This window comes from Hylaeus anthracinus, unplaced genomic scaffold, assembly GCF_026225885.1.
Source record: "Hylaeus anthracinus isolate JK02 unplaced genomic scaffold, UHH_iyHylAnth1.0_haploid 11994, whole genome shotgun sequence".
NCBI lineage: Eukaryota > Metazoa > Arthropoda > Insecta > Hymenoptera > Colletidae > Hylaeus > Hylaeus anthracinus.
The window spans coordinates 1,661,391-1,684,037 of record NW_026534341.1 but is presented as its reverse complement, the minus strand read 5'-3'; the positions used below and the strand labels follow the sequence as shown (position 1 = coordinate 1,684,037).

The 22,647-nt window shown below is 31.6% G+C and overlaps 7 protein-coding genes across 7 annotated transcripts; 2 read left to right on the top strand and 5 right to left on the bottom strand.

Moving 5' to 3' along the window:
• Positions 1 to 135: 135 nt before the first annotated feature.
• LOC128888460 (apoptosis inhibitor 5) lies at positions 136 to 3,619 on the bottom strand. Its single transcript, XM_054145333.1, has 9 exons — positions 3,405 to 3,619; positions 2,894 to 3,055; positions 2,655 to 2,820; positions 2,433 to 2,593; positions 2,155 to 2,352; positions 1,887 to 2,078; positions 1,426 to 1,809; positions 1,196 to 1,349; positions 136 to 1,122 (listed from the first exon to the last, which is right to left on the bottom strand). Exons 1-9 carry the CDS (start codon positions 3,477 to 3,479, stop codon positions 1,034 to 1,036), a joined length of 1,581 nt encoding a protein of 526 aa, XP_054001308.1. The 5' UTR covers positions 3,480 to 3,619; the 3' UTR covers positions 136 to 1,033.
• A 176-nt stretch (positions 3,620 to 3,795) lies between these two features.
• LOC128888464 (electron transfer flavoprotein subunit alpha, mitochondrial) lies at positions 3,796 to 5,638 on the bottom strand. Its single transcript, XM_054145338.1, has 4 exons — positions 5,452 to 5,638; positions 4,759 to 5,088; positions 4,226 to 4,678; positions 3,796 to 4,152 (listed from the first exon to the last, which is right to left on the bottom strand). Exons 1-4 carry the CDS (start codon positions 5,491 to 5,493, stop codon positions 3,976 to 3,978), a joined length of 1,002 nt encoding a protein of 333 aa, XP_054001313.1. The 5' UTR covers positions 5,494 to 5,638; the 3' UTR covers positions 3,796 to 3,975.
• A 318-nt stretch (positions 5,639 to 5,956) lies between these two features.
• On the top strand, positions 5,957 to 6,624 carry LOC128888478 (60S ribosomal protein L39). Its single transcript, XM_054145354.1, has 3 exons — positions 5,957 to 6,014; positions 6,133 to 6,236; positions 6,500 to 6,624. Exons 1-3 carry the CDS (start codon positions 6,012 to 6,014, stop codon positions 6,546 to 6,548), a joined length of 156 nt encoding a protein of 51 aa, XP_054001329.1. The 5' UTR covers positions 5,957 to 6,011; the 3' UTR covers positions 6,549 to 6,624.
• Positions 6,625 to 6,701: 77 nt separating this feature from the next.
• On the bottom strand, positions 6,702 to 8,068 carry LOC128888472 (39S ribosomal protein L22, mitochondrial). The gene is made up of 4 exons (XM_054145349.1): positions 7,726 to 8,068; positions 7,308 to 7,529; positions 7,022 to 7,235; positions 6,702 to 6,957 (listed from the first exon to the last, which is right to left on the bottom strand). The coding sequence occupies exons 2-4, from the start codon at positions 7,524 to 7,526 to the stop codon at positions 6,737 to 6,739; spliced, it is 654 nt and encodes a 217-aa protein (XP_054001324.1). The 5' UTR covers positions 7,527 to 7,529; positions 7,726 to 8,068; the 3' UTR covers positions 6,702 to 6,736.
• Positions 8,069 to 8,359: 291 nt separating this feature from the next.
• LOC128888462 (protein AAR2 homolog) lies at positions 8,360 to 10,394 on the bottom strand. Its single transcript, XM_054145335.1, has 5 exons — positions 9,677 to 10,394; positions 9,490 to 9,605; positions 9,256 to 9,409; positions 8,914 to 9,186; positions 8,360 to 8,839 (listed from the first exon to the last, which is right to left on the bottom strand). Exons 1-5 carry the CDS (start codon positions 9,862 to 9,864, stop codon positions 8,431 to 8,433), a joined length of 1,140 nt encoding a protein of 379 aa, XP_054001310.1. The 5' UTR covers positions 9,865 to 10,394; the 3' UTR covers positions 8,360 to 8,430.
• Positions 10,395 to 10,631: 237 nt separating this feature from the next.
• On the top strand, positions 10,632 to 13,528 carry LOC128888458 (protein penguin). The gene is made up of 2 exons (XM_054145330.1): positions 10,632 to 11,207; positions 11,333 to 13,528. Exon 2 carries the CDS (start codon positions 11,355 to 11,357, stop codon positions 13,254 to 13,256), a length of 1,902 nt encoding a protein of 633 aa, XP_054001305.1. The 5' UTR covers positions 10,632 to 11,207; positions 11,333 to 11,354; the 3' UTR covers positions 13,257 to 13,528.
• A 290-nt stretch (positions 13,529 to 13,818) lies between these two features.
• Positions 13,819 to 22,082, bottom strand: LOC128888454 (proteasome adapter and scaffold protein ECM29). The gene is made up of 28 exons (XM_054145324.1): positions 21,933 to 22,082; positions 21,200 to 21,447; positions 20,988 to 21,106; positions 20,762 to 20,911; positions 20,412 to 20,690; positions 20,125 to 20,320; positions 19,979 to 20,064; positions 19,694 to 19,913; positions 19,449 to 19,594; positions 19,051 to 19,357; positions 18,776 to 18,962; positions 18,337 to 18,693; positions 18,093 to 18,268; positions 17,911 to 18,012; positions 17,633 to 17,839; positions 17,449 to 17,563; positions 17,180 to 17,363; positions 16,806 to 17,094; positions 16,498 to 16,731; positions 16,058 to 16,402; positions 15,830 to 15,986; positions 15,600 to 15,755; positions 15,402 to 15,533; positions 15,024 to 15,333; positions 14,765 to 14,948; positions 14,557 to 14,689; positions 14,271 to 14,480; positions 13,819 to 14,206 (listed from the first exon to the last, which is right to left on the bottom strand). Exons 1-28 carry the CDS (start codon positions 21,955 to 21,957, stop codon positions 14,007 to 14,009), a joined length of 5,454 nt encoding a protein of 1,817 aa, XP_054001299.1. The 5' UTR covers positions 21,958 to 22,082; the 3' UTR covers positions 13,819 to 14,006.
• Positions 22,083 to 22,647: the final 565 nt, after the last annotated feature.

Sequence of the window (22,647 nt, the reverse complement as noted above, 5' to 3'; positions counted from 1 at the left end):
CCACGTTATTTATATAGTGTATTACTTCTTTGCATTATTTTATCGTTTATATCGACAAGAGTAGCGGTCCTTTATTTTCATAAATCAAGGAAAAAACAAAGACAAGTATACGATGATAGTAAGAATGTACACATATAGAAAGAAGTATATATACATATAATTTATTAATTTAAAAATGGAAAACAGAAATAGTCTCAGAGTTTCTCTGATTTAATCGACCACGTATTGCTTCATCCAAGTCCTTCTAGTTGCTCTGACCTTTGTTTCCTGCTAACAAAGAAATAATAAAACAGGATCGGGGAATAGGAGAAGGAAGAATCAAAGGTTAGGAATACACTTCGATACTATTTAAACGTTCAAAATTGTTGTGGAAGAGAAAAATTGTCTGTCTTTTGTAAATATGTGTGACACCAATGTCCATATCGTAGCACAAGCCAGTCATTGTACAGTTTTAAGTTTGAAATATTCAGCTTGAAACGTGTAGCACTCTTTGTTTTAACGCCTGATGTTTCTTCGACCTCTTTGAATGGTTAACAAACTGTCTTCGCACCTTTTCCGTTTTATTACTTTGTTTATGTGCTACCATGCGTACACTCCAAAATCCACTGCATTGATCTTGTATCTTCTCTCAATGTGTTTATTCACTTTCTGCAAGTTCATATCTCTCCAAATCTTAGTTATCATCCGACTTAACGATGCATGTATAAAAAAAACTCCTTACAACACCATGAGTATATTATGTCACACGAATGTTCTCTTCTTCAAGTGTTTAGCAAACAATTGGTTTTTATGATTTTATAATCAAAACTTGTATAGCTATTTAAAGCTTTCACAAAAACACTTCTTTTACACTACATTTATAAAACAAGAAAAGTTACATTTTTTTTGTCACTTCTGTTAAGAGCACTCTCTGTAAATAGTCACTTTTATGTTCTTCATTTGTATGTACATTTTACAGGCCTGTTATAGTCTTTCGTATTATTGCAGTTCTTGCCATTTCATGCTTTTTAACAATGTAATAAGAGTCAAATAGTTAATAAAAATTTTTTCTCCATGTACCGCGACCTCTTGGCCTGTAGCCACCTCTGCCACCCGACCTATTTCCTCTAAATCTACCTCGACCTGTAACAACAATAATCACTCTTCATTATACTTCTCGGTATTATTTCGAGAATTACTAAATGATCTTAAGTACCATAATTTGATGATATGTTCGAACTGTACTTTCCACTAGGTGGAGTATATAGTTCTCTCTTACTTTTATCTTCTTTACTACGTTTATTTGAATTGCTATCATTGCCAAATGTAATTGGAGTATGTCTCTTCTGGATAGGTGAATGCTTTTCATTCTAGAATGAAGTACGATAAATTTAACAAAATGTTCGATGTAACGAATTCCTATTTTACAATTGGCTTTGTATTTACCTTTTTATCATTGATCGATGTTTTCCATGAAAGATGTATGATACTTTTAAAGCTAGGCGGCGAATGAAATAGATCTTTAATCAAAGTATTAATATTATTTGTCGTTTTCAGAGCAACAACTTTTAACTGATTTTCCTCTGATTTTAATTCTTCTTCCGATTTTCCACTAATTGCTTCCCGTAATTTTTTTATGTAACCTTGAATACCACGGGCGAAATACTGTAATCTTAATCTAAATTCTTTCAACTGTTCTGGATCTTTCATTAGACATTCTGGTGCTTGTTTGCATAATTTATGAAAGGCATACATAAGACACTCGACGTGACTAAACTGCAGTTTTGGTACTTCGGTTATTTCCGTAGCTGGTGGAAGCGGCATGTACGTCTGAAAAATAAGATACAATTACTTTTCCCATAAAACTTGAAATGAACATATATTCACTGAAAAGTATCGTTACTCACTATAAGAGTATTATAAAGTTGTTGCACTTTTTCTTCTGGCTTATCAATTGTCCCACAAAATACAACTAACTCAGCAAGAAGCTTTAATAATTCCAATTGTATGTCTCTACCATCTGGTGCAGTGATTAAAGAGAGATGCGGTAAAACTTGCATACAAATGTAAGAAACAAATCGCGACGAATCTATTTGGGACTACAAACAAAAACGTAATTATTAACTATCCGAAAGGAAACGCATTTTTACCGATAGATATATAAATGATACTCACGCTAAAAAATGGAAGTGCATGTTTAATACATTGTACAAGCCTATTCCATTGTTCGATATTAGTATGTTTAAATGGTTCAGACAATTCAGCTTGTTCTACCGTGATATCTACTAATTCTTGTTGTCCATTAACCGTTGAACCTAATCTAGTCCAAGCTAATATTTCCATAATACTATGAAACTCATCTGCAGTTACATCCTGTGAAAGTGAACATCTTATAAATATTAAGAAATAATGTGCAAAAACATACTCATTTTTCCTATATACAAGAATCTTACTTGTAATACTTTTTTACACTCCGAAATTAACAGATCTTCCGGTTCCTTAATAATAACATCATGACCTATAGCTTTCAATTTTGTTGCTAAAAATTTAATGCAACGCTCGCGTGTTCCGTCGTCTCCATTAATAATTTGACTGAAAAACCCACTTATGGTACCTGAAAATAAATAAATTAAATAAGTAAAATAAAAAACTTTATAAATAATAAATATGTATACCTTTTGGATCAGATTTCATAAGAGACATAACACTATTATGAACTACAGCTAACTCAGATGGATCTTGAGCTTGGAGCAATTGAGCTAAAATGTCTGCAATTCTAGCAGTATGTTCTTTATTATCCTTACACAGAGCAGGTAAATCTTTAATAGCTTGTTTTCTAATCTGTAAAAATATCATGTGTATTTTTATTAAATATAGATAACGAGTGAGTTATATAAATAATGATAAAACATACAGCCATGTCTTCATCTTCGCATAGATCTAAATGAGCATCTATAGCCTGATCAGCTAATTTTGGAAAATATTTGAAAAACCTTGCAATGAACTGCGATGCTAATCGCTTTTCCTTGGGTGATCCCTTCACTGCTGTTAGAATCTCTAAGTATTCCTTTTCATGCTGTAATGTATAAAAACAAAAGCATTATTTCTAATTATATGTGTATATACACAATTCATGCGCGTGGGCACTGACGCAATTCGTATACACACAATGTGCACACTCATGCATTTAATCATCGTACGCATACATAGGTGTACACACGTATATACTGCTTTCTCCGTTTAGTTATTCATGTAAGAAATTCAATTATATATATATGACAGAAATATCGTTTAATACATTAGCGACATTACAGCTTTTTTCAATTTTCATAATTTAGAAAGTAAGATTTGTTTATCCTCGCGAACAGGTATAAAAATGTAAGAGCTAAACGTGGTTAACCAGTATAACCAAAATCGTATGTTACCTCCGCCAATTTGTCCTTGGCATCAGCCAAAATGCCAAAATTTTTGTATAACTTTTCGATACTGTCTGTACTCATGTTTAAACTCTTTATGTAACTTCTACACTCAAAAACACAAGTCACATAAATACGACTATATACTTAAAAATCTGAAATCTAGCCGGCCACGCACCACGCCAAGAAACGACAAAGATGGCAGCGTGTGGCAACGATTCCATCTGTATATATGCATATGGTGTGAACCACAAATGAATAAACTGTTTATCATGGCGCTCAAGTCGAAACTAAAAACGACAAACTTTACTGAAATCATTATTTCGAATAAATATTCCCTTTTAATATGTACATTTATATATATTTAAAGAAGCAGGCAATGAATCTTAAATAAACATGATACAAATAACCATAATTATTATTTTACATATATGTACATAAAATGTAAATAAAAAATTTGTATACAGAGTTTTCGATTGCGTAGAAAATTTAATACATTCGATAATCTTTTATTTATTTGTATATATCATTTTTATAAAAATGTTTGTAGTAAAAATATTTTCATCTATTTCGTCAAAATTTATAATTTTTCTGAAAGCTCTGGCACAGCCTTGAACAGATCGGCAACTAAACCATAATCAGCGACGTGGAAGATGGGGGCTTCCGGATCCTTGTTAATTGCAACAATTGTTTTGGAGTCTTTCATACCAGCGAGGTGCTGAATTGCTCCCGAAATGCCCACAGCAATATATAGATCCTGTAAAACATAAATTACACTAACTAAGAGTTGCTTTAAGATTTAAAAAAAAAGATGATAAAAGTATAATTACAGGAGCAACAATTTTTCCAGTTTGTCCAACTTGTAAATCATTGGGCACAAAACCAGCATCAACTGCAGCACGAGATGCACCAACTGCTGCATTAAGTTTATCAGCTAATGTATACAATAATTTGAAGTTATCTCCAGATTTCATTCCTCTTCCTCCAGAAACAACAACCTTTGCTGATGTTAATTCTGGTCTATCAGACTTTGTTAAGTCTTGTTTAATAAACTCTATTAACTTTGATTTGTAGTCACCGGTTGGTGCAGGTTCACATTTAGCATTCCCTCCTTCCAAAGGCATTGGTTCGAATGAAGTGCCCCTCACAGAAACTACTTTTACATTATCTTTGGACTTCAAAGTTTGAATTGCATTTCCTGCATAAATTGTACGCACAAATGTATCTGGTGCTTTGATTCCAATGATATCACTTACTGGAGATACATCTAATTTAGCTGCAACCTTAAAAAGAGTTACATTTAATGTATACCCATGGATAAAAAGAATAATTTTATATTAAGTTTTTAATTGTTCATACTTACTCTTGGTAGCAATGCTTTACCAAAAGCAGTGGCACCAGCCAAAATATGAGTAAATTTGTGCTCATTTTGAGTTGCAATAATAAGAGGAGTCAATACCTCTGGAAGTAATCCTTTAAATGCTTCATTATCCGCTATCAGTACTTTGGATACACCCTTTGCTTTACTAACAGTTTGCGCGACTACATCACACTTAGTACCAGCAACAAGAACAGTGACATCTCCACCAATCTTGCTAGCAGCGCTCAGAGCATTGGAAGTGATAGGTAATAATGATTCATTGTTGTGTTCTGCGATAACTAATGTGGATTCATAACGTGCCAATGAACCAAACTACAAATAATTAATTTGATCAAATTTTACATTAAAATATAATCTTGATTTATGTTTGAAAAAAGTATAGAATTTATAATTAGTCTAGAGTGTTAAATTACATAACTATCATATGTTACATGTCAATATTTATAACAAAACGTTCCATTTTTGTGTAAAATATTTCTCGATATATGTTTATTTACGATATTAATAAGAAAGAAAAGATAAGCATGAAAATATTACAAATAATCAAAATTACTATGTTTCATTTTGCATGAAAATTTATTTTCTTCGTTACAATAATGTTTAGTTTTATATAAGTATATGTGGTTAGCACATAACAAATGAAAATCAAAAAAGTTCGAAATCTCTTTTACTCACTTTATTACTAAGTCGTAATGTTCTAAAATATGTGGCCAACATTGTTGCAACGTATAATTGTTAATTACTGCTTCTTAATGGATTATTGAATAAGAGAAAAAAAAATTAATTCGTATCTAGAGTTAAAGTCCAAAGTCCTTTAGTAAAGAAATAATGATACTCATTCCTGGATCCAAAATATTCCTGTTTAAACGGTATAATAAACGGTATTTCGTGAAAATTACTTAAAATAATGATATATAAAATTTATTTAAATATGAAATTTATTTAAATATGAAATATATTTGATGTTTTTTTCGAAATACAATATTATAACGCAACAGACGTATATTAATAATTATTTTAAGGATAAAAGTATAAAATATATAGAACAAGGAATGTAAAAATGTAATAATTGTTCATATCAATGTAAATAAAATGTTTATATAAAATTGTTGAAAACATACTAGATTTAGTGCTTATTTTATAGTTGTTGGTTACATAGGTATAGGGACATTTTCTTCGAAATACAGTAGCATAATCCAAACGTCGTTCATTCCGTGAGGTGCAGTTAGAGCAAAATGGTAATATTTAGGTTATGATTTAAAATCTGATTAATTTCTTGACATCCTATTAGATGGATCGAAATGATTTTTAGAAAATAATTCAACGAGCATCTCTTAATTTTTCGATTTGTTTCAGTCTGCTCATAAAACGTTTATTATTAAGCGAAAGCTTGCCAAGAAGTTGAAGCAAAACAGACCGATTCCACAATGGGTCAGGATGCGTACTGGTAATACCATCCGGTAAGTATTATTATAATAATTAATTGCATCTGTGTTAGTTAAATTAGTTTTATATGTATAAAATTCATATTATATTCGAGCATTTCTTCAGTTAAAATAATAAATTCATTTTTTAATTTAATGGTCTTATTGGGACTATATATATATAATGGTCGTATATCTGGACGTTACAAATGTAGCAAACTCTTGTAAAATAATTTATGATAATGAAATATGTATAGATATTGTATAGTTTAGATACATAATCTATTTATCCCTTTCAGATACAACGCGAAAAGGCGTCATTGGAGAAGAACTAAGTTGAAGCTGTAAATTAATTTTAACTTGTTTCAATTGTATTATTGTATATCAATTTATTCTTGAATAAATTCAATCCTTAATATGTAAACTTGTTTTTAAATATAGTAAAGCCTATTCTTTAAACACAATATATATCAAAGTAACACAATAAATGTGACAAATTAATAATACAGTAATTAGTTTATTTTTATACATATAGATTACAGAGAATTGAACACTTTGCGACGCCGCATTTTAGCCATCCAGTCTCCAAATAGATCTCCGCCATTTTTAGCAGGAGGTGCATAATAATTTTCAGGTGGTTTTCCTTCTTCTAATCGTACAAAGTAATGAGTATACTTATAACGCACTTCCCCTGGTCGGGCTCTGGCATGACGACGTATTCCTTTTATTACTATACCCTTTCCCACGAAAGATTCAGCTAGAAAAGAAGAAAAATTATACAAACATTAAAGGAAACATTCAACAATGATTATTATACTCACCAACCCATAAGTTACTCTTAAATTCGATATTATGTTCTTCTACAGCCATATGTTGTGCTTCTAATATAACTTCTTTTGCAATAGCTGCACCCTTTTTCTTTAAAAAACTTAATTGTTTAACAGCTTCATCCACAGTCATACCTCTTACCAAACAAGCAACGTACCACATTTTGTCTGGACTATATTTTATATTTTTTTTCACATGACATACATACTAAAAATCATTCAAAGATGTGATTATTTATAGGAAAGAAGTGAAATAACTTTTATTATACAAAATACTCACACCAGGTCTTCTTTCTTCGCCAGGTTTTTGCGGAGGATAAATGACTTTATTATATTGAAGGAAAGTTTTTTTTTCTTCTACGTGTAAGGCAGAAGATCCATGTATGTTTGAAGATGGAACCATATACAATGATTTCAGTATATTAGACGAACAATTTGAATTATTTAAACCGAACGTGTTACTTAACGTAAAACGTAAACATTGTTTTATTGACTGCATTTTCTGTGGAAGATGTACATTAAATTAAACACAAAGTAAATAAGGATTGATCTATTTATAGAAATCATTATTGTTGGAAATTGTTTAAACTGAAATAAGAGTTTCAGCGTTAGAATCTACGATATATTAAAAGATAACCTCTACATTAGAAGATAGCATTATTATTAAAGACAATTTATGTAATTAAAGATTTACTCACGTTTGTTTAAAATTCTTTATAAATACTCGAAAATTTTACGTTCAATAACTAATTATTTAATATTGTACTGTAAAATACGAACACATATACAAACACAAATCTACATTGCGTATTGTATCAACACAATCGACAAATCGTGAATTCATATAAGTAGAAGAAAATTTAATCGTAACTATTTCAAGTTACATGTACATAATTTATGATCTCTTTTTATTGAGAAATGATCATGTTCTTTAGGTAAAATTCTTTAAAAAATAATTATTTGTGGAACTTGTGGAATTGTGGACGAAAACTTTTCTGGTGGAAAAAGTCACATGACTTGCCGTATGCTTGAAATAAATAGAAATTCGATAGAAATTATGTACGTTATAGAAAATTGTACAAAGATATCACATAAAGTAATTGAAATAAAAATATATTTATTTATGAATTTTGCTTCTGTAGCTTCTTGAAGAAGACACCGATGTCGCTGCAAAATATTTCACGAATATACGAACTACTACCTAACTACAATTACTATAGTTTATTCACAAGATTAAATTCAAAGTACTGCAAAGTACTTGTGAATGTTTTATTTCATTTCATGTTGAAACATAAATGCTTTATGTTACTTTAAATCAAGTCCATTTGATAATATTTCTCAGAATTTATTATTTGTATATGAACAAAAAGTGTTACAATAGCGTTACATATAGTTACAAATTTTTATTCCAAAAAGACAATTACAGGGGCCTCATCTTCGTTCTCATCCTGTAAATCACAAAAATCCCACGAGAACTTCATGGTTAGTCGTTCGCGAAAACGAGACGTGTAAGACTTTAAACGTCCATCCAATTCAGAATTGATCTCAATATTTGCAAAAAGTTTGCGCAAGTTGTAGTAAATAAAATTATTATTGGCAACAATATCGCAAAGCATGTCTTCTGGTACATGGGTTAATTGAGTTTCCAATGTTTTCATAAATTCGATATAAATAACACGACGCCGCAATATTGCAGAATCGGCGCCGCAAATAAGGTATATCAGCTTTTTCCAATGCTCAAAAGCATCAAGACTTTGTCCAACCAGGAAACAAACAAATGCCAGTTGCATTTCGCCGATAATCTCCATAGGTCTAAAAATAAAAAGATCAATAGAGGAAATAATAATTATTGTTAAACATGAAATAACGACGAGCATTGATCTTACAATGTTAACGTATCGAGAAGCGTGTCTAGCGCGTAACTAGAATCAAGAGAATGTTTTGTGATTTCAGTTGGTGTTGCATCGTCTGGATAACTTTTATCAGGCAATTTGGACAGCCGAAGTTCTGTTCCAGGTTTAGGTTTCAAATCAGGAAGCAATTCTTCCTCTTTTGCTTCAGTAGTAAGCGCCCTTCTTCTTTTTTTCGGACTTGATATTCCACCTCTTGGTCTCATAGCATCGCTACACGGCTCTAGCTCTAACGCCGATCGTACAAAACTGAAATAATACAAATGAATTTATACCTTACAAAAAATAGAAACTGATAGTTTCCATCTTTCTACATACCCACATATAGGTGAACAACGTTCAACTATGGAAGGAGTAATATGATTTGTTAATTCCTTCCATTGATTCCACACATCGTAAGGATAACATCCTAGATACCTGTCTAGCTCTTTCAAATTATCCCTTAGCCTTTGAACTACTTCCTCTGGTGCAACTTTATGGGAAAGATTTAATCTTATTGATAAAATATATAATTTCTGTCGCGTTTAAAATATGTATCAAATATTATTATACCTTCTGAACTAAGGTCTTCCCCTTTCACGTCCCAACGTCTGACTAAAAATTCAGATTTCTTAAATGTATGAAGAAAACCAATTTTAGGTGCTGTTTCTCCAAATTCATTTACAGCACTTCAACAGAGATATGCACACGTAAATATTTGAACGATAATAAAAAATGTTATCAATTGTTATGTAGTTACCTGTAATGTACATAGTGGAATCCTGGTGGAATCACTTTTATGCCTTTAAAATCATTTTCCGTGTTCCATAATTTTAAATCGATTCCAAATTCTGTACCGCTTGGTACGTTCAGTACAACTAATGTACTACCTTCGACTAAAAGTCTCGCAGCTAAATCTTGATTCGTTTCTACTCCTTCGTTTGTCATGATCAATCAAATTAATTAAACGAAACAGTTTTCCTCCTTTCTTTACTTTCGAATTCAATTATTAATATTCATACATTCAATTTACTAGTACGAACTCCTGGTTTGCTATGATTTTAAGATGCTGAGCCATACTGAACTTAATATTGAGGTTAATCAAGGTTAAATTTTCTAATGACAGGTTTTCTTGTTGCAACTGGTTGCAACAACAATCTGAATAAACTTTAACCTTCGACAGATTGCTGTCCTATCATACCTCATTTGTTATCCTGTAATCCTGCTATCAGGAGACATGAAGACAGGTACTTCGAAATTGGAATACAACAAAATGGCGCATGAAATCCTAATTGCGTACCGCCTCCGAACAATATTCATGATTAATTAAGCTCGACATAAATTTATGCAACAATTTATACTTTATATTGCAATTATAAAAGTGCATAATTCATTTGCAGGAAGTTAATATAACTATCGAAATAAGCAGGGTCAATCAATGATCGTCTCCAAAAATACTTGATAAGTATTTCATTTCAATTAAAATCGTACTAAACATAATCTGAATGTTGACATTGATCTAGGCTAGTTAACATGAGTGCAAAAACGTATGAATTATTTGCAGAATATTAATAAATTAATGATAATAGCGATTTTAATAATGACTGATTTCAGTGGCGCCATCGGTGGCAAAACGCCCAAGTTTGTAATGAAAATAGTTCTTACTATTTCTCTAAGATGGCACCACCAATACCTTTTAATAAATTATTCCTCACTTTACATAAATCTATAATTAATACGATTACTTGCTTCATAATACTACAATACATGTGTTAATATGTTAAATTTATCATCTGTATGAATAATTATTTAATTTAACAATAATTATAGATCCTTTGGTTAGTGGCGCCATTTAGCGGCAACAATGGAAGCTATTTTCACTACAAACTTGGGAGTTTTGCCACCGATGGCGCCACTAAAACTAAAATCCAGTGTCGTACTTAGAAACTGCAAGGTCCCCTTTTACGAACATTTTTGTATAGTTTGGAATTTTGTTTGAGTGGAATCTGAATTTTATTCGATAAGACTACAGTCGAATACCCTAGTATTATCGCATGTTTGGAATACAGAGTGCGCTTTCTTTTTCTAATAATTTTCTACTTCAGCATACCTCATCATCACTGATATACTATAAACATAAACGGAGTATAAATCACGTGTAAGGGTGTGCACGTGTAAAAGTTGCTATGATCGTAAAGTCTAATTAAAAACATTTTATTCGTATTCAGTATTGTATATCTACTTTAATTTGATGTGATATCATTCCACACATTCACACAAGTTTTAAATAGGTAAGTAATAAATTAATTGATAGGTTTGCTTTGTTTATTGTATAGGTTATATTGATCAGTTCATGTAAGACATGAGTAAGGATAGCACAGTCTTTTTGATTGTTCATCGTATTTTGTATTTTTAGTTTGTTATTAGAGCACTGTAAAATGGTGAAACGAAAAATAAATACTGAAACTGAACTGAAGGTCAAGAAGAAGAAGAAATGTTTAAATAATGATGTCAATAACGATATTAGTGACATCAAAGAAGCTGTGGACAATAAACCAAGGATTAAGAAAAAGAAGAAGGAAATTTATGAAAAATCTATAATTACTGTTGATAAAGAGAATGATGAACTTGTTACTAACAATGCAATGGAAAAGAAAGAAGCAGCCAATAAAAATTTCAAACAAGCTAACACTTTGGAAAAACCTAATTGGCTTGAAATTAAGAAACAGAAAAAAGAACTGAAGGAAAAGTATAAAGCAAAAAAATTAAATGACATTTATGATATATCAGTCAGGGTAAAACAAATAGGTGAAAAATTACGTAGAGCAGATTGTAAAAAGTTAGAACGTAAAAAATTGATTAAACAAGCACACGAGTTATTAAGAAATCATTACAATAAAATAATACTCACGCATGATATGTCTCGTATCGTTCAGTGGATGTTTAAATATAGCGATTCAGAAATTCGAACAGTTATTTTTAATGAATTAGAATCGTCACTCTTAACTATGATTCCATCAAAATATGCAAAAAATTGTGTGAAGGCTATGTTAAAATATGGTTCTCCAGAAATTAGACAAAAAATCATTTCTATTTGTTATGGCCATGTTGTGAGATTCATGAGTCATTCTGTATCTGCAGCATTGTTAAATATTATGTATACTCAGTATGCTACAGATATAGAGAAGATATACTTTAAACAAGAATTTTATGGTGACATGTACAAACAGGCTAAGGATAAAGAAGTTAAGACTTTGTCTGATGTATTTAAAGATGCAGAGAATATGAAATCAGCAACACTATCTGCTGTAAAAGGCAATCTAACAAGGATACTGAATAAAAAGCTTCTGAATTCTATGCTTGTGCAATTTGTTCTTTCAGAGTTCTTGGATGATTGTTCCAGTGAAGATAGAACAGAAATGATCGTAATGTTAAGAGATTCTATAGTAGAATTATCTGAAACTAAGCTTGGTACTAAAGTTGCAGTAACATGTATATGGCATGGTACAAACAAAGATAGAAAAATTATAATGAAATCTCTTAAAGAACATGTAAAGACTATTTCTATGTCTGAACATGGATTCTTGATATTACTGGCTTTATTTGATACAGTAGATGACACTGTTCTCCTGAAGAAAATTATTCTTTCAGAAATTTTGAAAGATCTGATAGATATAGCATCAAATGTCCATGGAAGACATGTTGTTTTGTATCTAGTAGCAAGAAGAAATTTATCTTACTTTAATCCTATTATAATTGAATATTTGCGTCAAGGCGACTGCAATGAAACAAGTAAAAAGCCTGCTGAAGTTAGAGAGAAAGAACTTCGGGACTCAATTTCTGATTCGCTTCTTGAGGCTGTAGCACTAAATACAGCAACTTGGATGTCCAATAGTTCCATAGCAATGGTGACTTTGGCAATACTAAAAGTAGGCACAGGAGAAAAATTAGAGCAAGCTTTCGAATCCATTGCTACATTCGTCACAGATTTGAAAGCAAGAATTACAGAAAACGATGCTGAATGCAAGATCGTCGAACATGCAGGTCTACACATGGTGTTAAAAAAAGTAATACAAAACGATATACTATTATCGGCGAAAAGCGAAACTACTTTTGGAGAAATATTAATTAATCATTTGAAGACAAATGTCATAGAACAATGGATAGAACATAACAGAGGATGCTTTTTATTTATATTTTTATTAGAAAATGAAACAAAGTCAACTAAAGATACTCTGCTTTATAAATTGAAACCAATGATAAATATTCTAAAATCCAAATCGAGTCCGGGTGCTTCAATATTGCTTAAAAAAATTAAGTTAAATGACACATCGACTTAAATAAGCCTCACATAATCAAAGTTGTATGAATTTGTAAACTGTAAAATTATGAATAGAAAATGCTTGTTTTAAAAGCAATTACGAGAGAGTGTCAAATGCAATATCTTGACTGAGTATAAATTCACTTGTTATATTTTTATGTGTATTATAAATACAATTTATTCAGTTTAATATCAACTCCAAGATTACTTTGTTCTATTTTTTAATTTTTGTAGCACAGGTAAATAAGTATTTATGTAAAAATTATACATAATATGTAATTACGCTCATTAGTTATGTGTTGTACATCATTTTACTTACCTAGAATTATGTGAAAATATGGTAGAAAAAGATATTCTAAATGTATATCTTGTCAGTGCGAAAAGGTTTTTAAATAAATTCAACTATTTCAACATTATCAAACATAAAAATGTTTGGGAACAACATAATTTGTGTAATATATTATTTGCACAGAACTCGCAAGGAGACAAATATATATATATGTATATATATATATTTTTCCTATCTTTTTACAACACAATATAAAAAAAATAGGAAATTATAAAAAATACCAATGCTAAAGTGAAATTTAAATAATGTATTATTTGTTGTTACTGTTAATACTAACCACGTTTATAACGATATAACAATTAAATGAACAGGTATTGCCAGATATTATACTTTTTTGTTATTCTGAAATGACTGAAAATGCAGTTACCAACATAAAGGTACACAACATCGATTAGATAGTACTAAAATCGTTCAGCGTCTTCATAGTTTAAATATTTCTTTGATATCCATAAGCCTAATTCGAATTTCCGGTACGTTATCCTTTGTTAATTGTGGCATAACCTCTCGAAATATTTCGGCCATTTGATCAAATTGTTTAGTATTTCCAGTATCGCGTAATTTCTTACCCAGAGATAAAGCTATATTCAAGGCTTCTTTCCTTATTCTGATATACGAAATACCTGCAAAAAAACAAAAAATAAAAGAAACAAACCAGCTAAGGAAAAGTGAAGTAAATACACTTACCTATACTCTGTTTTAATATTTTGTTAAGTGTATCGCAAATCACATTTAACATTTCTTCTTCTTTTATCGACAATTTAGAACTGTTCACGTTGAGCAAAGCAAGTTTATCGACAAATAGGTTAAGCGTTGCTAACATTGATATTTGAATGGGTGTAGACTGCACGGGAAACTTCGTGCCAAAATGGGTTACAAATTCTACACAGTATTTATCTAAAAAAAAAAAGAAGAAAAACCTGAAGAAATAATACAAATATTTCGTATAACTAATTCACAACGATGCAATCACCTTGAGTTTCTTTACAGGAAGGCCATGCTTTCCCAAGTGTACCATAAACAGTCTCGTATAATTTTAGAATATTCTCGTCCCTCTTTACTTTCTCATCGAAGATCAAAGATTCGTTTTCATCTTTCTTTGGCAACTACGGCATACAATAATTATGTAACAATGTTGAACAAAATATGATCGTATTGGTCTTATTATTGATAGTACATACCGTTGTCCAAATTTCATTAGCAATGTCATATACCTCTTTAAATTTATCAATGTCCAGTGCGTGCAAGACCATGCCAAATGCTTGTAACGCGTAACGACGGTATTCTAAAGCTTCCTTCTTACTTTCTCGATGCAATACTTGCACTATAATTGTAGATGTTTCAGAATCCTCTTTAAGAGCTTGTCTAAAATGAAAAGTATACTATAGTACATATAGTTATAGTATAACATATCGAATTTTTATATTTTTACATGCGTACTTGCTATTGCACGCTAACGTAGCAAGTGCGTTTAATAATCGTTCCTTTCCATCCCAAGTTCTTCCACGTAAGCCATCCGTTAACACCTTCAACAATGTATTCCTCATGGTTACATCGATATCGCTGCCTAATTTTTCAGCTAGAGTATGGATTGCATTTGCAGCTTGAGCTTTCGTAGTCCAAGATGACGATTCCAAAGATGAACGTAAAAGTTCCGTTACCGTTTCTACGTTTTGCTTAATTCCGGCCTCAGTACCCGGTGTTATGTCGTTCCATAAATCATTCCATAAATCAACCAAATTTTCATTATCTAACAAAATGTTGAAAGTTAATATATTAAGTTATTTTTTAATTAAATTATATGACCTCGCTACAAACCTCGTGTTTTATGCATATGCATCGCAAAAAATGTAAGCGGTATAACGATATTTGAATAGTTTCTTAATATGTCCTGATGATAATTGTTTATAGCTTGCAATGTTTGTCCAATAGCTAATTTGGTTGTATCATCTAGAATTTGAAATTAAGTAAGATTAAATATTCTTCGCTCGTAAATTTCACAAAAATGTTACTCACCTCGTTCTGTATACCATGTGTTAAGTGTTTTGAATAATTTATCAAGGCTCGATTCTTTCGCTGATCCAACTATATGTCCAATAGCAGACGCATTATTTTTTCTAACGATAGAATTGCGATCCGATAGACCATTCATTAGAGCCGATAACAGTTTACCTACATAAACAATAAATTAAAAAAATTTATTATTATGTTTTTAAGTAAATATAGCGTAGTGGTCTTTTATTTACCAGCGTAAGGTTCCAATTCTTTTTTGAAGTGAGTACTTAGAAGAATTACAAAATGCGAACAACTAATTTTTGTTCCAAATCCCACGCTAGATTTGATTAGATCTATGACTTTTGGCATTAATACCTTTAAAATTTCTGAGTCGATGTACTGTATGCACTGTAATCAAACAAACACAAAGCATCAAAAAAGTTTAATTAAACTTTTGAACTTTTTAACGTCTAACTCACTTTCGTCACTGTGTCAGTAGCATAATGGCCTTTGGCAGCACTAGCTCTAATATTGTCGATCGCCTCCCGTGTCTCCGATGTTGCTGAGTATATGTTACTTAAATATGACACATTAGGATTTTCTGATTCCCCGATTGTACTTAAAAGCGCAGGAATTAAAATGACTAGAGATGGTTTTAGCAAAGTACCAGCTCTCGAGACTAATTGTGACACAGTTTGCAGAGACACTGATCTTATGGTACTCAAAATATGTACAATCCCAATATCTAGTAATACTGGTAACACTGCTTGTATAACTTCTTCACCCTCCTTGCCATAGGAAGCATCAGAGTATCGAATACAAACCTACATTAATAAATTAATAATTTTGTTTGCTTTGCTGTTCAACCGAGAGTACAATTCTCGTACCGTTCCGTAAGATTACGAGTCGCATAACTTACTTTACTAAGTATTTTAGTTGTATTTGTGGCTGCTAATCGGGTACCCTCGTGAATATCATCCATTACTCGGAATAGTTTCTTCCATAATTCAGGTGCACATTCCGCTAGATTAAAACGAACGTTTGCTCTTAATAGATCCGCAAGCGCATTGCAACAACTGATACGCACTCTCCATTCGTGATTCGTTAAATTTTCAGTTATGTCGCTCAATATTTCTTTATGATATTGCTCAATCTACCAAGGTAATATCGTAAGTAATCAATGTGCAACCGAGGACTTGACAATATTTATCGTATAATATTACTCACAGCCTTATTCGTTGACGGAACAATCGCACGCCAAATACTCGACATACTTTGTTGAATTTTAGGGGTCGGATCGTATTGATATCTGTATAAGCGCGGAATTATGCTCGGTAAATACTTATTTAATTCATCGTTTGCTACTTTAGCGATAGCTGCAAACCCAAACGCAGCACCTTTCTTAGACGTCCATACCGCATTATGATTTGCTAAATGCATAAAATAGTATACTAAATCTGGTTTCTGTAATTCAGTGGCCAGAGAACAAATTTCCTTATACGTTGATAAATTTCCGCTGTAAACAAAATAGTATTCATATTGAACTGAATATCGATAACTTAATAACATTAGGTTACAAAATATGATATATGTAATTGTACTTTGTTGGAGATTTTCCTAATTGACCTTCTTCGAACAATTTTGTATCAGGTGTAACTTGTTGCGCAGTTTTACGCCCTTTCGTAAATTGCTCCAGTATATTAGAAACCAAAGATTCTTTTTGTTCTTTCGTACTATTAATATGTATCAAACTAAGTCCTTTTGCTGCTATGTCCTGCACAATATCTACAATTATGGTAACATACATTAATGATAATATTGCATTCTATAATTCATTCTTTTAAAAATAAAAAATTATCGTACTACTTACCGCTGTCATCTGAAAGAAAATCCATGAATGCATGGTGCAACGACGAAAATCTTTCTTTAATACATTCCCTCTGGATATTATACTTTAAAAGTGCTAATAACCACACACAGATCGCCTTTTAAAAAATATGTGTAATAAAGAAAGTGAAGAAACTGTAACTTCACGCGTATTGCTAAATAAATACCTGTCTTAAATTAGGATGGGGATCTTTATATATCCTAAGCAATTCATCCAACGTACGTATCAAAAGTTCGGTACTGGCATTACTGTAAGGTACTTTATGTTCATTTGACAATATTGTCCAAGCATCCCGTCCCTCTGGAGACGCTTGTCCCTGAACACAGCAAACCAATGCTTCTCCCATAATTAAGTGCATCTCAATGTCTTTCGTCTATACAATACATAAAAATTAAATATTTATCTACTGGTAAAAATTTCAATTACATAAAAGTCGATAATTACATCTTTAACTGTTGCAATTATTTTATTCACAATTTCCTCGGTATGTGGAAATTCTTCTCCAACGCACAAATATCCCAATGAGAGAGCAGCTTTTTCTTTAATCTGTAAAGGATAAACTTATACGCCAAACGCTACTTACGATGTGGTTTAAATAATTAAATAATCTTTGCTAGTAAATGAACCTTAGTATTTAATTTGACATTATTCACGACGGAAAATAGTATTTCGACAATGGCTTTCTTGTTTGGTTCACCTTCGCCCTCGTTAGGTAATGGTAAACTATATGTTTTCCCCAAAATACCAATGCTTTGAATTGCAGCATCCATTAACAATGTTGTATTATCGCGAAGGAAAGTGACTAAAAAAAATTGTTTCAAAATAGAATACAAAGATGTTTCGCGATTATACAGAAACATGTATACATACAAATCATTTTCACAACATTAATATAAACATCTAAATTGAAGAAAGCATCATTTGGGTTAGTTTTTCGAAAAATTATTCTCCTCTCCATCATGTACGTTAAGGTTAATAATGCTCCGTGTTGTGCTTCCAAGTTCTTCTTATTCATGATGTTCGTAATCTCAGAAATTTGACCCTCGAAGTCATTTGTGGAAAGCTGAGCAGTTGTTATGCCATATATTTTAGCAGCTAATTGCCTTACATTTGGCTTAACAGATGCAAGTAAATTATGAAGCCACAACAGCTCTTTTTCATAAATTTTCGTTACATACTGTGGCACAGAACCGATCACTTCCAATAAAGCTTGTAGAGATGACTGATCTGCAGTGTATAAGATACATCGTAATATGATGTTCATTATCATCAAATAGTTATAATTAATACCTGTAATTATAAATCTTACCTGCAGAAGCATGATTAAGTATTAAAATCATATCAAAATAATTGTTTAACGTTTCTGGTCGATTTTTGTACAGGTTTTCTAGATAACGTGCAATTAACGGTGTACTTTCGCAAGGATGTTGCAGCGGTTCTTTATGTACAGTAACATTAGCACTGTTTGCTAAACAAATACGAAGATAAGTAATCATCTATAACAGAACAAATTATTACTTTTTCTTTCCATTAAAAAAAGAAAACATGACGTATTCGCAATATATTATTTCTATGTTAAATTACCTGTGTAAAAATAGCGATACTGTATGGAAGTACTTTACTCTCGACGTTCACTTTTCCGCCGCTAGAAGTGGGCATTCTTGTCTGCATCTTTGAATAAATGTAAATAACAAGTTTTTGAAAATCTGGTAACAAAACCTGACTGCTATCCTGTTTATCGTTCTCGTTTTTATTCAAAACACTGTATAAAACCTTCATGGCTTCTGTACTAATTTCGTGTTTATCGTCTCCACATGCTAACAACAAAAGATAACGAGAAGGTGCGTCTTCGGAAGGGAATACGTTTGCAGCGTAATGCATAGCCACGAATCTATTCTCAAGAAAAATAACGTATATAAGAAATACAACATAAACTATTCTTTAATATGTAAATGATATTCGCTTAATGAATACATCCATACCTGACGTTAGATTCCGGCGATTCGATATACTTGGATAATAAATCATTCATTAAAGCTATTTTAGTTTCATCGTCTTTACTAAGTACAAATGCAGACGTTACAGAAATTAGCGCGTCCCGTGCTGCTCTTTGTAAATCACCTTCAGTCTAAAACACCACAAAAAAATCGACTCAAAAATATAAATTTCTAATAACATAAATGTACATCTCTTCTACTTATTGTGTATTTTATCATTAATTACTTACCGACACGAGCGTATCAAATAGATTACGTAACAAATTTGAATTTTTATTGATCAGCGATGGAATTCTTTGTCCCATTTGACCGATAACAGTGTATGCCATTACTTTGTGATTCTCGGCGCAAACGCCAGACTCTCGTTTTTCTGCAGATCCCTCGGAAATCAATTTTGTCATGCCATCTAAAATAACACCAGCCACGTGTGGTAGTGGTGTAAGGCTACATCTAAAAGAATTAAGTACGTTATATCTTGATCGATAAAAATAAGACTCATTATATATCATACTTACTGTTGTACAATATTTGATGTAAATTGTAATGCCATTGACTTTAACTTTGCGTTTGTATTCTTTCCGTAAAGCGAATCGAAAACTACCTGTAAGCGATTCGAAGTTAAATATCGGGAAATGTAATGAAACTTTATTACAGTACATACCTGAATGCATGACGGTATAATAAATCCAGCTTTAGTTACACGGCAAAGATAATGCAACAGTTTTAGACGAATTCGGATACTCGCAGGCAGTCGCTTCATTTCTGGCTTGACTTCTTTTTGTGTTGCTAAAGCGTCGGTACCCAAAAATAATGTGTAAAGCGGAGCAGCTAACTGAGCCAAAGACCAATCTAATGTACTGCAAATTTACATGGAGAAAGTGTTTAAATATTTAATATTTTCTATTTAAAAAATTGTTATAAAGCATACGAATACATTCTAAGACGTACTTAACAATCTTTTTCAATTCCAAGTCTGCCATATTAGCAACACTGAATCTAGTATCTGCAGCTGCTACTATCAAATGGACAAGGATATCTGAATCAGGAAAAAATCCTGCTGCAAGAAATTTGACAATTCCCAGCTTTGTTTGTTCAAGCTGTTCTGCTGTTGGTGGATTTTCACCTATTACTCTTTTGAACGCATATTCGCTTAACCCTGGTGGTACAGGAAATTGTGACCAATCAATTGTTTGACCTGGTTGTTGATTTTCTGTTTGCCCTACCGACCTATTTAATGTAAGAATTTTCTATAGTATTAAATTAGCACAATTACTTTCAGATAAATAAAATGACCTTACCCATATGGTAGTAATAATACATCCAGCATGAAATTGATTAACTGTTTTGCTACATAAGGTTTATCTTGCAAACCAAGGAGAGATGCCCGTTTATTTGGATCCATAGGGACATCAATATGACCCAACACAGGCATAATAATAAGTAATAAACTGAAATATTTATTTAGATATAATAGTTGCCTTGGTAAGATTGTTTCAATAATTCTAAATTTGATTAATTACAAACCTATCTTGATGAGACAATGGTTTTCCCTCAATGGCATTCAGTACACTTGGAACTAACTTAGCTTGCTTATCCATTTCCATCCTAGGGTAACCTAGTTTTATATATATTATTGTAAAATTCTGCAAATGTTTAAAGTAACAATTAATAAAGTAATAGTTAATTCCGATTGTATGAAAAATTATTTAAATTAAAAATTTAAATTAATGGCATACAATCACAAATGAACTGGCAGCTGGGTCCTGATATTGTAATAAAAGTGCCTCAACTGGAAGCTGAACGTGGCGCCTACTTTTTACTCTTCTATTTATATGAATTAGTAGCTCCATTACTTTTTTCCTGACACCCTCTTGTGCACTGGATAACTTAAGTAACACTGGAGGCAAAAATTTACAGACAGATGTCTGTAATTGTTCATCGGTTTCTGCAGACCCCAATCGGAGAAACACTCTCTCCAGCAAGACTAATGTGAAAGAACAAATTCATAAATTAACTCACAAGCATTAAATAATACTGGAATATTGATCTGGTTTGACAGTAGTCAAATAGTACTCTCTTACTGCAGCAAAAAATAATATATACCAATGGATGTGGTTTACTATTTTATATGATGACTTAATAATCAGTTAGTTGGACAGCCATATTAAGAAATATATTTTGTGTTCAAAAATATTGTCGCTGAAAGTATGACAAGATAGTAACATGCTTTTGTAAATGAACAAAATTATTTCTTAAATAATAAGGAACGATGTAATTGAAGTTGCATTCTGCAACACGGCATGACAACTGACTTTCTTTAATGGGTCATAATACCTTTAAAACTGTAGTAATCATTAGTAAACACGATTCTATTAAATAGCCTAGAGCATAATTAACGACGTGGTTTACGTCGTTACTAAAAACAACATTTTTAAACAATATTAATTGATTTTTTTCGGGATTACTTACTCAGCTCGTCCGTAGCGGCTGCCATTTTGAAATAATGTGCGAAAGAGAAAGCAAATGACAAAGTGAAGCCACAATTCTTTGCTTTATAACATTACAATTAATTATTTTAATATATTATTTAAACATTCATCTGCTTTTACACATGTATCAGGATCTATAAGTTCAGACTGCGAACCTGTAATCATTATTTCTACTAAAAGTAATGTAAACTTCTTTTTCCTAAACGAAGCTTCAATTTAAATAAAAATAATAAATGTGCAAAAATAAGAAAATGATAAAAGTATGTGTTAATTTGTCAAATTTATTAATTTATTAATAGTTAAAGTAGGAATAATTATCGAAGCCTTTTGTCAGTAACACCATTGGTGGCAATCCGCTCAAGTCTGTAGTGAAAATAGTTTTCATTGTTCCTGCTAGATGACGCCATCGACACCTTTTTAGTAAATTATTTATTATTTTTCATAAATCTATAATTATTACAATTTTCTGCTTCACAACTGTACAATATATTATTTCAATCTACTGGTTTAATTATTTATCTGATTTTACAGTGTACTTCATTTAGTGGCGCTATCTGGTAACAAAGGCGGTAACTATATTCACTACAAACTTACGCGTTTTGCTACTGATGACGCCACTAGTATAAAACCCGTTTAATACCATAGCACCATCTAGCAGAAACAGTGAGAACTATTTTCACTACGAACTCGAACAT